Source organism: Pecten maximus, chromosome 15 (genome assembly GCF_902652985.1).
Source record: "Pecten maximus chromosome 15, xPecMax1.1, whole genome shotgun sequence".
In the NCBI taxonomy this organism is placed as follows: domain Eukaryota; kingdom Metazoa; phylum Mollusca; class Bivalvia; order Pectinida; family Pectinidae; genus Pecten; species Pecten maximus.
In genome coordinates, this window is record NC_047029.1 from 29,651,635 (window position 1) to 29,669,726 (window position 18,092).

At 32.7% G+C, this 18,092-nt stretch overlaps 1 protein-coding gene across 1 annotated transcript in view; it reads left to right on the plus strand.

Moving 5' to 3' along the window:
- The first annotated feature begins 6,363 nt into the window (after positions 1 to 6,363).
- Positions 6,364 to 18,092, plus strand: part of LOC117343375 (probable serine/threonine-protein kinase clkA) — a 49,425-nt gene continuing 37,696 nt past the window's right edge. The window contains exon 1 of the mRNA XM_033905717.1: positions 6,364 to 6,389. Coding sequence (XP_033761608.1) covers positions 6,364 to 6,389 — 26 coding nt within the window. The remainder of the gene's footprint in view (positions 6,390 to 18,092) is intronic.

Here is an 18,092-nt window from a genome sequence, read left to right on the forward strand (position 1 = left end):
TTCACAAAGACACATTTACAAATAACACTAAAATGTCGATCGCACTAACTGGTCATGTTAAACACAAACTGGTCATGTTAAACACTAGCTGGTCATGTTAAACACTAGCTGGTCATTTAAACACTAACTGGTCATGTTAAACACTAGCTGGTCATGTTAAACACTAACTGGTCATGTTAAACACTAACTGGTCATGTTAAACATTAGCTGGTCATGTTAAACACTAGCTGGTCATTTAAACACTAACTGGTCATGTTAAACACTAGCTGGTCATGTTAAACACTAACTGGTCATGTTAAACACTAGATGGTCATGTTAAACACTAACTGGTCATGTTAAACACTAACTGGTCATGTTAAACACTAACTTGTCATGTTAAACACTAGCTGGACATGTTAAACACTAGCTGGTCATGTTAAACACTAACTGGTCAGTTAAACACTAACTGGTCATGTTAAACACTAGCTGGTCATGTTAAACACAAACTGGTCATGTTAAACACTAGCTGGTCATGTTAAACACTAGCTGGTCATTTAAACACTAACTGGTCATGTTAAACACTAGCTGGTCATGTTAAACACTAACTGGTCATGTTAAACACTAACTGGTCATGTTAAACATTAGCTGGTCATGTTAAACACTAGCTGGTCATTTAAACACTAACTGGTCATGTTAAACACTAGCTGGTCATGTTAAACACTAACTGGTCATGTTAAACACTAGATGGTCATGTTAAACACTAACTGGTCATGTTAAACACTAACTGGTCATGTTAAACACTAACTTGTCATGTTAAACACTAGCTGGACATGTTAAACACTAGCTGGTCATGTTAAACACTAACTGGTCAGTTAAACACTAACTGGTCATGTTAAACACTAGCTGGTCATGTTAAACACTAGCTGGTCATTTAAACACTAACTGGTCATGTTAAACAATAGCTGGTCATGTTAAACACTAACTGGTCATGTTAAACACTAGCTGGTCATGATAAACACTAACTGGTCATGTTAAACACTAACTGGTCATGTTAAACACTAGCTGGTCATGTTAAACACTAGCTGGTCATTTAAACACTAGCTGGTCATTTAAACACTAGCTGGTCATGTTAAACACTAGCTGGTCATGTTAAACACTAACTGGTCATGTTAAACACTAACTGGTCATGATAAACACTAGCTGGTCATGTTAAACACTAACTGGTCATGTTAAACACTATCTGGTCATGTTAAACACTAGCTGGTCATGTTGAACACTAACTGGTCATGTTAAACACTAACTGGTCATGTTAAACACTAGCTGGTCATGTTGAACACTAGCTGGTCATGTTGAACACTAGCTGGTCATGTTAAACACTAGCTGGTCATGTTAAACACTAGCTGGACATGTTAAACACTAGCTGGTCATATTAGACACTAGCTGGACATGTTAAACACTAACTGGTCATGTTAAACACTAGCTTGTCATGTTAAACACTAACTGGTCATGTTAAACACTAACTGGTCATGTTAAACACTAACTGGTCATGTTAAACACTAGCTGGTCATGTTGAACACTAGCTGGTCATGTTGAACACTAGCTGGTCATGTTAAACACTAGCTGGTCATGTTAAACACTAGCTGGACATGTTAAACACTAGCTGGTCATATTAGACACTAGCTGGACATGTTAAACACTAACTGGTCATGTTAAACACTAGCTTGTCATGTTAAACACTAACTGGTCATGGTAAACAATAGCTGGTCATGTTAAACACTAACTGGTCATGTTAAACACTAACTGGTCATGTTAAACACTAGCTGGTCATGTTAAACACTAACTGGTCATGTTAAACACTAACTGGTCATGTTAAACACTAGCTGGTCATGTTAAACACTAGCTGATCATGTTAAACACTAACTGGTCATGTTAAACACTAACTGGTCATGTTAAACACTAGCTGGTCATGTTAAACACTAGCTGGTCATGTTAAACACTAGATGGTCATGTTAAACACTAGATGGTCATGTTAAACACTAACTGGTCATGTTAAACACTAACTGGTCATGTTAAACACTAACTGGTCATGTTAAACACTAGCTGGTCATGTTAAACACTAACTGGTCATGTTAAACACTAACTGGTCATGTTAAACACTAACTGGTCATGTTAAACACTAACTGAGCATCTGAGACAAAATAAGGTCACCAATCAATAACGATTGTTTGCTATTCATGATGGGTTCGCCCGCTGTCAGTATAATGTGACCGGGTGGGGTGTGCTGCTGGGTGTCTTCGGCAGTATGCTTCAGTGAGGTAGCACTATAAATCGGCAAAAGTTCCGGCCTGTCACAAGGAGACTTAACACGAATATACCGCAGCCTCCCAAAATACACATACGCACTCACCACACGCATGCATGTCACACGCACGGGAGGCCATCCTTAAATGACCTTAGCTGTTTATAGGACGTTAAACAAAATAAACAAAAACCAAACCAAACTATTCATTTCTAAAAATTAAATGTACTGATATCGTTTATTGAAATATAATCAAGACTAATTAGTATGTGTAAGATTACATGCATTAAGTTGTGAGGTCTTTACATATTCATGTAATAGAAAATTTCTTAAGTGTTTATCTGGCCTATATGTATAAATACTGCATGGCAGTTTTCTTGAATTATTGTGCCAGATCGAAGCCAGACATGTCAATACTCAGTTTCAGTTTCTTTATCAAGCAAATGAAAAAATACAGAATTTCTTTTTATCTTATTATTATTTTTTAGCTAACAAGAAATTATTTATAAAAATCAATAGCGCATTTACAAAGTGATTGATCAATGTCTATGATAAACATTTCAATTCATGATAAGGCGACATATTTCGTTAATTGACACATAATTCACGCCTCTAATATTTAAATATTTCTTTACATGTAGAACTCCATGTTGCTATAGAATACAGGTTTTCTAAGTGTTCATATGTCTACGGTTTGAACAAATGGCGAAAACAAAATAGATGTAAACATCTCCCTGTAGCTAAGAAAAAAAATATCTTCCAATGGTTCTATGTACAAGGAATAGTTTCATGATTTCGTTTGCAATATATTGATTGGTGTTACCTAACTTAATGCATTATTTATTAGTATAATCCGTTTTCAATTAAAGATTATTCCAACAATTATCAAGAAGCCATATATAATCAATTGTACTTAGACATCTTAGAGTTCGGGGTAATGGTGATGAGGGGTGTGGGGGATGGGCTGGGGGTTGTGAGGGTGGAAGGGCTTTGAGTGCATTGCTGATTTCCTGATAATTGTATTTTGTTCAATATCTTTTTATCGGTTTCAATATTATTGAACAATATTTTATTTCAAATTCCACCATATTGCACAAACAATGTAATTATGATAGGGCTGACTACACATCATTAATAAGACATGGAACCTCTATATTGTATCCCCATTTAAGTGTAGACGTCACGGGCATTTGACAAACATTTTAGGTACAAATGATAAAATACTTTACATCTATCTTCTTAACTATTAGATTAACTACAGAATTAACTTCTAAGAATATAAAGAGGTATATTTTACCAATATAACTAATCTCCAGTCAGCCATTAACACTATCCTGTGTTTAGTGTAATAATCATATACATATATATACATTTTCTATGAGGAGTTAAAGCCGTTCAACCACCATTTTTTATTTCTAAATTAGTCATAATCACGATTCTCATTAACATAAACAATAATCAAACACAGCGACCAATTTTATTTGGTTTTAGAAATTGTAATTAAGTTGATCAGAGATACATTATAAGAAGTACAAGCCGAAAAACTATAAACACCAATTTGTTTCATTAAAACAACTGCAAAAATGTAATTTTAAACATGTACAGTTGTATGTGTTATGTTAACGCCAATATAAACGTTCAGCCATAATTGCGGATTTAGTTTTTTTTATTTCGCGAACAAAGAGTAAAACACAAACATTTACGTAATCTATTTTAAAAAAACGTACAAAAACAGCAGTGTTAGATGTAACGAGTTCATTTATCACATAACTCTGACGTCATTCACAAAGAGAGGCTAGAGTTTATGTGTAAATAGAAGCACACATGAAATTGATTTATCTTTTCGTCATGTTTTTGTTTAACATCTCGCTCTCTGAGCTGGCCTTCTGTACTCTATCGCACGGCATCCCATCCACCTTACCTTAGTGCTTTCTAGTAGTAAATAAAACCGATCTCTATACATGTCAGCAAACATGCCGCCTTGGAATGTATGATTTTTTTTTTCGAACGCCTCACAGTCCTTAAGTTTCATCGAAGAATCGTCCCACCGAATGTTTATATTAGGTAACTGCCACTTAGTTTGGATACAAGATATCAAGATATTTCATTGATAATCTTATTATCTCTATATCCCAGAGATTGTCGTCAGTCTGCGTTCTTCTATAAATACATATATTTCCATTTGATCTGCATTGTCTGCATGTTTCATCACCACAAAAGTTATTAGATCATACTTCACACCATAATCGCATTGGTGTAGACATATGAACAGCACTGCTCGTGACGTCGTCACTAAATGACGTTTTTTTCTGACGTCATTGTATTAGTGTATCGAGTTAATTCGTTTTACATTTTTCACTAGTGTGAGATGCCCTGGGGCGTTTTTCATTGGCCGAACCAGACAGAAATATATAAATGACGTCATAACATGGACAATGTCGTGATTTTATGAATTGTGTCGCAATAAAATGGTTGTCTACGGTGGACTTTGTCCTTCACATGCTGACTTAAAAACGTGTCTTGATGCTGATTTTCTGTGTTACGTGATCAAAAACGTTTAAACTTGTTTTCATTTCATCTCAAATTCTTTTTAATTATTAGAAAGAAAAAAAAGAAAAATATATATATACATTGTGTATATTTATAATATATCCTCACTTTGCTATAAATTATCAAACACAGCTAAGGAGCCCCACAAAGCGTGATAGCCGCTTGTATGTTGGTCGTTAAACTTTGAACAACATTGTATATACGATGTCATTAGATTGCATATTGTGTCTTCATGAATTATTTATATAAATCATCAAATCTTACAATTATCTCTGTGTTGTGATGCAGATTGATGAATGATAAACCTTCATGCAGATTAAAAACCGATGAAAGATATTTCATTATGTCATGCCATTCAGCTAGTTCTTATACATTTATATTATGTATGTCACGTCAACATGTGTAAATATGTTTTGTTTCATTTGTTCTAAACACGTTAAGTTCATCGCTGAATAATCCCATTGCTAGATCTGCATGTGACATTATACATATAAAGTCATCGTTCCGTACTTACCAATGAATCACTCTGTTGCATGCTTTCGTGCGATATATTTTATCATGCAATACACGCTCCCATTACAGGTTAACACGTGAATGTACAGTACGTTGGCCTAGTGTGTGACCCAGTTAGTGTTTGATTGACAGTGATATGTAAGCTCGTGACTTCTGTGGTGATCGATATACACGTGACCGCTACAAAAAGGACCACATATAACAACACATGCACGTGGAATTGTACAACCAACGCAAATATAACGATATAATGTCCATTTAGCATTGCAAACAGGCACTCCATCTAAATCACAAAAACACGTGGGCCTGGTATAGATGTGTAGCTCCAAGGGCCATTCTTGTGCATATTACACGTAGATGTATATAGATCCTTGGTGCCTAGTGCCCGTTCATAGACTTAAATCATAAATGGATGTTTGAGAAACAACTTTTACAATAATTCAATATAACGATATACCATAAACTTTCTCTGAGGTAAAACCTTGAAGACGACGAACTCACATTTACACACGAATACATTACAGAAATATAAGGAACCAAACAAAAGACATTTGATAAGACGTTTGGGGGGCGAAAGCGCTCCATGCACCTGTTGAACTTTAGTAAGTGTCTTCGATTGACCTCATCTGAAAATGACCTAAACATCGCGGACAAGTCTTTTAATTATGGCCGACATTACTGTAACCTTATAACTGAAAATTAGGTTACAGCAGGAATCATAAAAGTTCTTCAACGATGATTACAATGTCGTGGAGAGTGAATCCTTGCTAATAGCTAATAGGTTAGGATATAACAATATCCCACTACTTAGGGTAGGCTACGTAGTAGCGAAGCATCTGTAAAATGTCAAAAAGACTAAATGATTATTGAACAGACCTTCAAATATTTTTTTTTTTTTTTTTTTAATCTGTGTTATCATACTTTTATTTTGCAAGAAGCAGCAAGTATATTGGAATACATATATATTGTTGTATTTCTTTACCAAGGTGAAAATAGATACGTTTTACTCTTTATGAAACGCAATGATTCGAGGACGGAAAGAACTAAGGTAAGATTATCGCTAAATTAAGATTACGGCTTACATATGATTACAGCTTAAATAAGATTACCGCAAAAATATTGTAACCGCTAAAATAAGATTACGGCTAGAATGTGAATACCAAAAGAAATATATGTGAAGAAATATTTGTGAAGAATCCATACTACAAAAAAGCAAAGACCCTGGACTGACAAGAGTACTTTGTATCAGAGGTGTCACCCTTGAAATGTAACCCGACACCACATGCGGCACCCTTGAAATGTAACCCGGCACCACATGCGGCTACCATCACCATGTATCCTGTATTTTATCATTTTATCAATTGAATATCAATAAATGACGAATTCCTCGCTCACAACTATACTGAAATCGGCGTTTGTTCACTGCTTAATGAATTCTGTTAGTTTTTTTTTTGTTCATCAAAATATCTATCTTTACAATTTTAAGAAGAACAACAGTAGGTAATTGAAGCTACCAATAAACAACAATATGAACGGGTAGCATGTATTAACGGTATTTCCTTTTAGCCAAATTTACACGGATTTCAATAGCATTGAAGACGCCTGATTCACATTAAGGATTAAATTGGATGTATTTTTTATGTTATGGAGCCATGATAAAAAGGAAATGTACTCTAGATAAACTGGGAGGCGATTTCTGACTCGTTTGTCTGTGTTTTGGCCCAAAAAATATATATTCAGGTTAAACCTTATGATTTAATATACTGAACACAAACCCCGTGAAAATCTAATTTAATTGATGGGCTACATTCTCTTAGAAATAATTTACACCGCTGTATCAGCCACTTAAAAGCGACGCTAAAAATGGCGACGTCATTTATGACGTTATCGACTGATAACCCCATTTGTTTAGCCAATGAAGGTGCTTTTTACAAGTAAGATTTAATTATTGTGTAAAAAATTTGATCAACAGCGTTCAATATGGAGCAATGGTCTAATTGATATAGTGTCTCGTGCGCACGTGTATTCGTGTATGTAGTGTTCTCGTCTATTTACTTGAGATTTCCAGCGTCACATGGTGTAAACGTTGCTCGCCGAATAGGATAGCGATCGAATGTTGCAATGTGACAACTCAGTATATAACGATCCGCTTTGCTTTGATTTCATCAACAGCACATTTGGATCAGATTTCGAATGTAATATATTTGCGTTAGACATTAATTAGGTTCCCATTGTTTGTTGACGTCATACTAACATAACTTTTTTTTTTCTCATTTGAATAACATAAAAGGGTTATGTCCACTATAAAAAATGACAATATTAAAAATATATATTTGATAAATTATTATTTACTTGAGAATACTGTTTAAAACGAAAGTTTAGATTATAAATCTAACTTTACAAATGTTTTTGGTTCAATTTCGTATTTGATTAATTTGATTTTTTCTTTTCTATTTACCCTTATCACGTGATATAACATTATTTTAGTTAGTAATCGTATTTTCTATTCAGTACCTCAATGAAGACGTTTTCTTTTCATTACTTAACCACTCTTCGTTCTTGTTAAAGGCCTCTACTTGATCAACTGATTACAGAATATGTAAGGGGTATGAATTATCATACCGGTAAATTGAATACAGACTTATACAGAACAAAAACACATTGTTTACTGTTAACAATAACATTTTAAGATAGTGGTTACTCTTTTTGATCCTCCTTATTTTACCCTGCCTTTGTCTACATGACTGCCTGGTACAAGATAAACCTGAGCTGTTGTGTGTTTGACAAAGGCAGTTATCCTTTTACTCCGAGACACATATATCTACTTTGTACGGTATACATAATGTATGGCATGCATTCCCCTCAATAATTGGCATACAACAATAATGAGCTATTGTAGTCAATGGGAGCTAGAAAAAAACGGTGACCGATAACGAATTCAGCACAGCGGGGAAATTGCCTTAAGCCAACAACAACAGATGTCGGTGGTTTTGATTAGTTAAATGAAGGTAGACATTTGTGTCGTTTATTTACATAAAATTGTATTTGATAAGTCAGAAAATTTGAACCGAATCAAAATAATAGATTTTTTTGAAAATAACATATTGTATAATTAACTGCCTTTCCGCAGATACATGTTTTTCTATTTATCATCTCTTTTCTTTTTGAACATATTACTTACTTTCAATATAGGGCAGCGAATGTTCAGTTATTCTCATTTTATCATATGGCTTATACTATATCGTCCATATAATGTATTATTAGTATAATTGCACTATTGTGACGTCATAAACCAGTGACGAAAACTAACTATGGTTAAATGAAGAAGATAATATCATATGCGTGAAAATGTATTATTGATTTTATTCAATGCACACAATGATACACATAATTTGCTCTCATATAAAATCAACTTAATACAGCTATGTTTTTTTTGTATTTTTTTTTTTTGTAAGAGCAGCATATTAATTGTCCTTTATGAAATTAAACGTCTACCTGATTTATCGACTAAATTGAAAGTAGTGGAAATGCATAATTATGACCCTGATGATAAGGGTTTTTGATGATATAAATACATACAATGTACAGAAAAATATGGTTAAGATAGTTTGTCTTCACAATAATGTCATATCAGCATTGCATTAATTGCATGCACTTCCTGCCTACGCGATGAATATCTTTCTATTTGAATAGTTGAATGGGTTAAACGAATTGGATATTGTGATACGTACTAAGGAAAATCTAATGTCAAAGATCCACAGCAGAAGAAATGACAAAAATCAATATCTGAGATGAATCATGCTTGATATCAAATAAAGCTTATGATTTATATGTTAGAAGTTTCCTTAGTCATGATCTGAAATACAAATAAGCATTGTTTACCGTATATAAGTAATTTAATCCAGGTTTTGAATGCTCTTTCCATTATATATCGGGTAATTTCTAAATAATTATACTTGAAATGGGATTTTCATCATCTAACCAATTCCAGTACAACTGCAATCATTCAATTAACGGGAAATGAGTTTAATTTAAGAAATACAACTCAGTATTTGTATATATTAAGGCCCATTATGATTTCAATGACTTCACAACCATATCTAGATTTTCACACACCATGCCATTACTGATGTGGCTTCGAAGGAGGGAACAGCTGTATGAAGCAGTTTTATATCCATCTTTTCGCCATATAACGTATGTATTATCAAATTAATATTTCAAGGTTTTATTAACCCATGTTCCTTTTACCATCCTTTCACAGGTGTAACCACTTGGTCACAGGTTGATTTTTGGAGGAATGTAACAGTCAGCGCACATAGAGAGGTATTTCCTTTCTTTATCAAATACAATGAGACTCAAAAATGTAGACAATGTAAAGACAGTAAAGTCAGATTGTGTTTCTGCTATTGTATTGTATACCTTAACTATTCCGTTTAAATGTAAACAAAAACCTATGGAATCTTATTTATTATTTATTATATATTAAAGAATAAAGCCAGATATAATGAGTCAGGATAATTTTAAGTCGAAATTGGTATGTTAAAAAAATGTTAATAGTGTAAATAAGCAATTCAGCACTAGGTTCTTTTACTTTGCAAAATATTAGTAGTTTTATCAACAATTGTGACCCAGACTCCAATGCTTAAATCCAGGTATGAAATACTTGTACGTCTTGTTAAAACATGTTCACTCTTCACCTTATATGCATGCATGTTTGCATAGTACTCGTGTACAATTTAAAGTATCTGCTAATATCAATATCGTCAAGCACAGACATTTAAACCATCGCAACAAAGACCACATTCCTATTGATTTGTACATATAGTAGCCCTAGTTTATGGTCCCATGAGCCGTATACAACACTCCATTCAGCATGTGTGTAAGACGCTCGTAAACAGCGAAATACTATACGTCAACTCAATAATAAAATAAATTAAATGTCTATCGTATCGATAGCGATAATGGCGAACCTATCGACCGTGATGTGGTACGTATTGCCTCGTGTGTGGGCAATAGCTTATATGTAATTCACCTACTGCTATAATTCAAATATACACTATATCTTATATAAGCATAATTGATTAATTAATTAAAACAATTCCGTAGTTGTTTGACTAACATGCCATTGAATTGGTGTAATATGATACATGTATTTATGTTTATTATGACCTCCACATATCCTTATAAAAATCATATTAAATGTGTTTAAGTGATTGGTTGATTTTCATATCTCTTTAAATAGGATGAATGATATACAATATACGTATGCTTAAAGTATTATTTGGACCCTAAACTATTCGACGTATTGTTATTTTTGGCTTTTCCTATCGGAAGTTTATAGCTGCTGCTACCTATCAAAACAGTTTTTTATGTGATTGTATAAAGTGTGCAAACATAGTTGTTTATTGCATGCACTTGTACATATATCATATAAAACTTTCAATAAAACGAGGTATAATGTCTTACAAAAAACATATAATGTCCACCAATGTGTTGTCTTACTTTCCTTTACATCAGTCATGTCCTTCACCAATCAGCGCATAACAAGGAACGTCTTTGCGGTTCCAACAGCAAACATGGTACTTTGTACATATAATTTAAGTTCATATGGAGTCGAAGAGGAAGAAACCTCGTCCTACTCATTTGATTTATATACTAGTACATGATCGGTATTTTAAACAAAGATATTTACACTCTTTATTCGCGCAACCAATAAATTCGTAATGTGTTATACGTTCACCACGATTGGTATTTAGGCATTAGAAAATAATTGAATTTGACAACAGTGGTATTCATTATCTATTTTTACCTGCTCTATTGACACAATATAATATCTAATTCCTTTTCTCTTAACATGTACATATATCATTGACTTTCTTTAATGTATGTCATATGGACTCATTGAATTTATGTTATGTAAAATACTAACTCAAAGGAAAGAAATGTTTATTTTTTTTTTAAATTGTCACCGTGTGATTCTTTTATTAAATAAAGGTGTTCTTCTCTCTGGTACAATTCTAGAACCATTAAAGATTATATTGTGAATTTCAAAATAAAACTGATACAAATAGATTCCTGCTTTGTTGTGAGTTTGCACACAAAAAGTAATTAACATGTATTTTGAAAACCTACATTCATTTTCGGTTTTAGTGAGGTTATATATTTTCATTTTCAGTAGTTTCGGTTGTCTATTTATGTCCAGTTTTGAATATTTCGATTTTTCATCTTCCTGTATTTTCTCTCAGTAACATTCAATAGATTCCTTTGAAATAAAGTAGAAGAAAAACAGACACTTCACAAAATTAAAATATAAATTTCATGCTCTACATGAAGAGTAAAACACGTTAATGATGGATCATCATATAGGTATTTCAGAAAGATTATTATCAAATATGATTTTTATTTTAAGATGAATACGTTGTTCTTCAGGGATATCAAACTTCCGTATATATGACACAGTATATAGCATTACAAAGGAAACATATTTGTATTCATTCAGACATACATTTTTTGTTTCCGGAAATGCAGGTAAAAAATACCTCAGACAGGAATTTTAAGATCAGCACAGTAGTACACAATGACGACATGCTATTAGTAAATCCATACTGGAACATGAGGAATTGAAACAATTATTCGAAAAAAAATGCAAATGGGTTTGACGCCAAGTAGATAGAAATATTAAATCTTGAACAATGAGCTTATACGATAAAAGAGTAAAAAGCGAGATTTTATCGTCCGATGATAGATTACCTGCTTTCCTCGGCAATACATGCATAGTCTCACACAGAAAGAATTTCTGACTCGCTGGACCTGATGTTCTGTCATAATAACAGTTTGGACAGCTGATTCTAAGATAAATGTTATTTACTTTTCATAAAAAACTTTAAATACCTGTATATAATACAAATGTATTTCAAATGGAGGCATCTGTAACCAAGTATGCTCACTTGTTGCCTCTTCCCGGCAAACTCTCCCTCTACTATATATGTATGAATAGCAGAAGGATCAAACTTGAGGATTTTTTATTTGAATCAAAAATTCTTTCAAATTTTGTTTATTGTTGATCTTGTTCATCTCATAATTGTAAATTTCAACCGAGGGAAAGTGGTTTAACATAAGCTTTACAGCTTGGTTCCGAATTCTGTTTAGTCCTGAAGCGATATGTGTTGTATTTTGTCTTGTCTGCATGGAACGAAATAAAGTTTATACCAACTGGAACCATATTCAGATAGCATTTAGGACGCCAATCTAACATGACTATACTCGTATACTAAGTTTAGACTATGTTGACATGAGTACTAGCCCGTGGTCGATAAAATACCAGCCTATATTGCATTTAGAGTCTGTACATTTTATAATGTCATCGAAAATGAAATCCACTTTTTTATTTATAAATTTCCTTTATATGTTCAAGTTGGAGAAATGTATCTACAAAGGAAAGAAATCAGACAAGTCAGAAGATGACAATCGTATTTGCATGTTGTCAGCTATTGACTTGTCTATTCAGAAAACAGACATTAGAGCTAGGGTGTTGACTATTTCTATTGTTAAACCGTTCTGTACTGTAAGAGTATTGCCATCAAATTACTTGTAATTATACTTAAGAAATAAACATCTTAAGATCACATCTTAAATAGCAAATCCAGTCAAAAATATTTTAAAAGCCAATAAAGTCCTACTATCGTGCAACTTAACAGAAGTAACTCGATGAAATTTCAGTATGTATCATTACAAACCGTGGGACTTGCTGTTGACAAGTAATTTAATAAGCTGTTTGTAAATTTCAACAAAACATGCGATAAATGCATGTTTCAGGGGGACATAATTAGCTCATTTGCATCGCATATATTGCACAAAACACCCATATCGTCTAAAACACAAAATAGGAGCATTGGTTTTACCAGATTTGTATTTATAATATGTATAAACACTATTTTTATTTTGACCTTGAAATGAAAATGGCGGTTATGAATGATATACAAATATGGCATATTAGGAGTTATTTCAAACATCAAAAATGCTCATATGATCCATCATCGAAAAATACCACCTTCTATTGAAAAATATCTGGTTTCTTAATTTGAAATTTAGAAAAAAGGAGAAGGAACAATAAAATATATCTAAAATAACTATGTCATTCACTTAAATATTAAGCCGGCAAAAACAATTACAATTATATAATATTTATTTTTGTCTGGGTAGTGTAGCAAACAAGCGAAATGCACATTTCCATTATTTCAAATTCATGATATAAAAATTAGTTAACAATATCCATTCCACGTCTCGAGTGTAACGAAAAATAATTTTAAAACAAATTCAAAATGTTTCCAAACTTTCTCAATGAATTACGCAAATCTAAGCAGATTTTCCATTTCGTATGTGGTTTGTTAATGACTTCCTCGTCGAATTTATATGAACTGTCATAATAAGTGTCACGTGTGGCTTTGGAGACGCTGAGTCCGTCCAGAGAATATAGACTATATTGCTGTTTTATTAGAATTCATATCTGAAAAGAGAAGACATTTAAGAATTAAAACTGTGCAAAAAGGCTGTATATTTTACGGCTAACAATAAAAGTCATTTCCAATTCGTAAGGTATGCAGTAAAACACAAAAAGTAACTAAACCACTTGATATACTTACACAAATAAACATTTTATAACTCTCCCGAATTCCTCATTGCGACTTGTTGGTTATATACCGGTAATTAATATTTTTGATGTTTCTTTTAACACAATAATGCTGAATGTCTTGTTTTGATAGCAAGCAGATTACAGATTAAATAATGGGTTAAACGCGTCTATCTTTCTATATGTTAAGGAGTGTTTAGGCTTATTTTTAATTTCTCGATTTTCCTTCTGGATTTTTAAAGTTTTGGTTCCTAGCAAACTCTGACGAGTTGTAGAAAGACGAAATAGTTTTATGATATCTCTAGGATTACTAACGAGTCATAGAATGACGAAACATCTGTATGATGACCAAACAATCACTTCCGATACCTTGAATGAAGAAACAACTGTATGATGTCTCTGGAATCGCTAATGAGTCATAGAGGGACGAAACAACTGAATTAGGTCTCTAGAATCGCTAACGAGTCATAGAGGGACGAAACAACTGTATGAGGTATCTAGAATCGCTAACGAGTCATAGAGGGACGAAACAACTGTATGATGTATCTAGAATAGCTAACGAGTCATAGAGGGACGAAACAACTGTATGAGGTCTCTAGAATCGGTAACGAGTCATAGAGGGACGAAACAACTGTATGAGGTCTCTAGAATCGCTAACGAGTCATAGAGGGACGAAACAACTGTATGAGGTCTCTAGAGTCGCTAACGAGTCATAGAGGGACGAAACAACTGTATGAGGTCTCTAGAATCGCTAATGAGTTATAGAGGGACGAAACAACTGTATGAGGTCTCTAGAATCGCTAACGAGTCATAGAGGGACGAAACAACTGTATGAGGTCTCTAGAATCGCTAACGAGTCATAGAGGGACGAAACAACTGTATGAGGTCTCTAGAATCGCTAATCATAGAAGGAAGAAGAACTTAATTAAGCACTTTTCGCGCCCAAAGTGTTCCGATGATTTCTAACGTCGCCAGTTACACATTCTTTATATTGTTTTCCATGTCAAGCATTTAGGATGCACTTCATCATTTCACGTATCTGTTTAAATTTTAATTTGTGCTGAAATTTGAGTTTGCATAAATCAGTTTATTGTATTTGCAATGACTTAGTTTGTCAGACTAACCATATCACAACGATGTCCATACTTATAGTTGAATTTGTGTCAACGAAAGAAATACTTAAACCTGTTACTGTACAACAAGTGGTAGTTTGTACTTAGACGAACCTGTGCATTCATAGACATGTTTTATATTTTTATTCCATAAAAGACAAATAATGACGGTAAATTCAAGCGATCGGGAATAACTACACTGTATACATTTTGGATTTGTAACGCAAAGGTTGCATTTGTTCTAACTTCCATGTTCAGGCAATATGAGCAAATTGTCATCATACATTTCACAAAAATGCATCCCTTGAAAGGTATATTACGGTAAAACGATATCGAATTAAAAATGCATAGAGTGTAATTAACATTTTTGTTGGGTGCATTTAATTCGAAAACTCCAAATGAGGAGACAGTTTTGAATGTAAGATAAAACTAAAAATATTCGGCATATTGCATTTGATTATCAAACAAGAGTAAGTAGAGACTTACTAAATATTACATACATAATTATAGTCGATTTAAAGATCACAAGTCGGTAAGTTAAACCCTTTTATAAGAAGTCTTTGAAGCTGGTTTCTCATGTCTTTTATGTCGCCTTTTGAGTTGAACTTTGCTCTTGCATATAAATGATCTACCACAATTATTTATATAGTTGTTGTTACATTAAATATAATTCATGTTATAAAGGTGTTTGAATTAGGCTACTCGTGATAGGGATATAAAAACCTGATGCCGCTGACAACTGACGTGAAACAAACTCCGGAAATGTATATCCGGTATGGTCGTTATAACACAATATGTAAACAATATAAAATGTATATAATATAATATATATATGTGTGTGTGTATTATGTGATTATGATTTAAAGTGTATATAATGCAATATAAATATAATATAATGTGTATATAAGACAATATGTATATAACATATAATGTGTATATAAAACAATATGTACAAAATGTACAAAATAGAATGTATATGTGATATAATATGTATATAAGACAATACGTATACATGTATAACATATAATGTTTTATATAAAACAATATGTACAAAATAGAATGTATATGTGATATAATATGTATATATATAACATATAATGTTTTATATAAAACAATATGTACAAAATAGAATGTATATGTGATATAATATGTATATAAGACAATATGTATATAACATATAATGTGTATGTGATATAATGTGTATATAAGACAATATGTATATAACATATAATGTGTATGTGATATAATGTATATATAAGACAATATGTATTTAACATAATGTGTATATGTATAAAATACAATGTGTATATGATATGATGTCTTTATTGTCTGTATATATATTATTAAATGTATATAGTATAACTTGTATATAATATAATATGTATATAATAGATATGTATTTAATAAATATGTTTATAACATATAATGTGTATATTTAAGGATTGAATAAAGTTATGTTGATGTGTATGGGGGTATAAACCTCAATAGGTAACTTTATTCAATCATTATTTATTTATTTTTTTTCATATTTTTGTATAATATTTTGTCCTTGACAAATAGGGACTTGTGCAAGTCTACCACGGAACTTACCGAAATATGGTTATTACTTTCAGGATTTCTTTCGTGAACAAACTTAATAACGAATTAAAACAACTATTATTTTTAATGGGAATTCATTTCATACAAATATGATCAATTTTGAAAAGGAATTAAAAAATATAGTCCAAGCTCGACAAATGTTTTCCTACGCCGGAATTGCTATAGTTCATTGGAAAAAGACTGGAGTTAACTGTGGTAGGTTCATTGAGACTGAATTAAGTGGAAATATAAATATAATATGATGTGTATATAACTATAAGATGCAATATGTATATAATATAATCTAATATAATATATAATGTAGAAAATACCGGTCTGTTAGTGTGATATCACGGTCAGGCGCAGTTGTTCGCCCTTTACCTAAGCTGCCGGCATTCGATTTTCCCGTTCGGACGAGAAAGGTATCGGGACCATCTACGCGATTTTCTCCGGGTTCTCCGTTTCCAACCTAACTAAGACCCCCACACTTTTCCACCAAGGCCAATAAGAGTATTAATATAAGTTGGTATAAATTGTTTTGTAATTGTTGTCAATGAGTAAAATTTCTAGAGAAATACATTATGTAATTGTTAATCACCAAACATTTTACTCATATTGTTCGCACGCTTTATGCATGTGTACAAAACATTTGATTTTACGGCGTTAACTATAATCGAGTTCTTATCCTCTTATTTTATATTACTATACGGAACATCAAAACTTCAAAAGCGTCTACGTAACTTTTAACATATATGAATTAAGCAATGTAAGTGCACAACCTAAAACCATTTAACAACTGTTCATTTTGTGTAGACTAGATAGGACACAACAACATGTAGTACCAAGTCAAATTCCTATAACACGGCATCACACGCGTACATACGCAAACACGCTTCGTATAAAAAGTAACAGCTGTCAAAAAGGTTTATCTCGTCCGGCACTAAGATATTCCATATGCTCCGCTCAACGGATTAAATTCATTTAGACACGGGGGAACTTTTACACCAATTGAACTCGTAAAATAGCATCATAACAAACTTAAAGCTAATAAATCCACGTAACTCGCCTCCAAAACTAATATTACGTAATTGAAATAAGAGCTTTTCTATTTACATCTATATAATGGAAAGCGGAATGTAGAAATTTCACCGGCATCGTTTCGAGTTACTGGACAAACTATGTATGCACGGCTGCTTGTTAAACGAAGGCTTACGAAGTTGTAAATGTTTGCAGATGGTTTAGATTACGAATCAGAGTGTTGTGTCATGTTGCAGGGAGGATTTATAACGTGTGTACATGGAATAAATTACACCCTTATGTATAACTGTATGATTTAAGATAAAGTATTTGTCAGAAAAATATGAATCACAAGTCATTAGTTTTATCACATACAATGTAGCTGACGTGTTGTCGGGTTACATGTGACTTAACC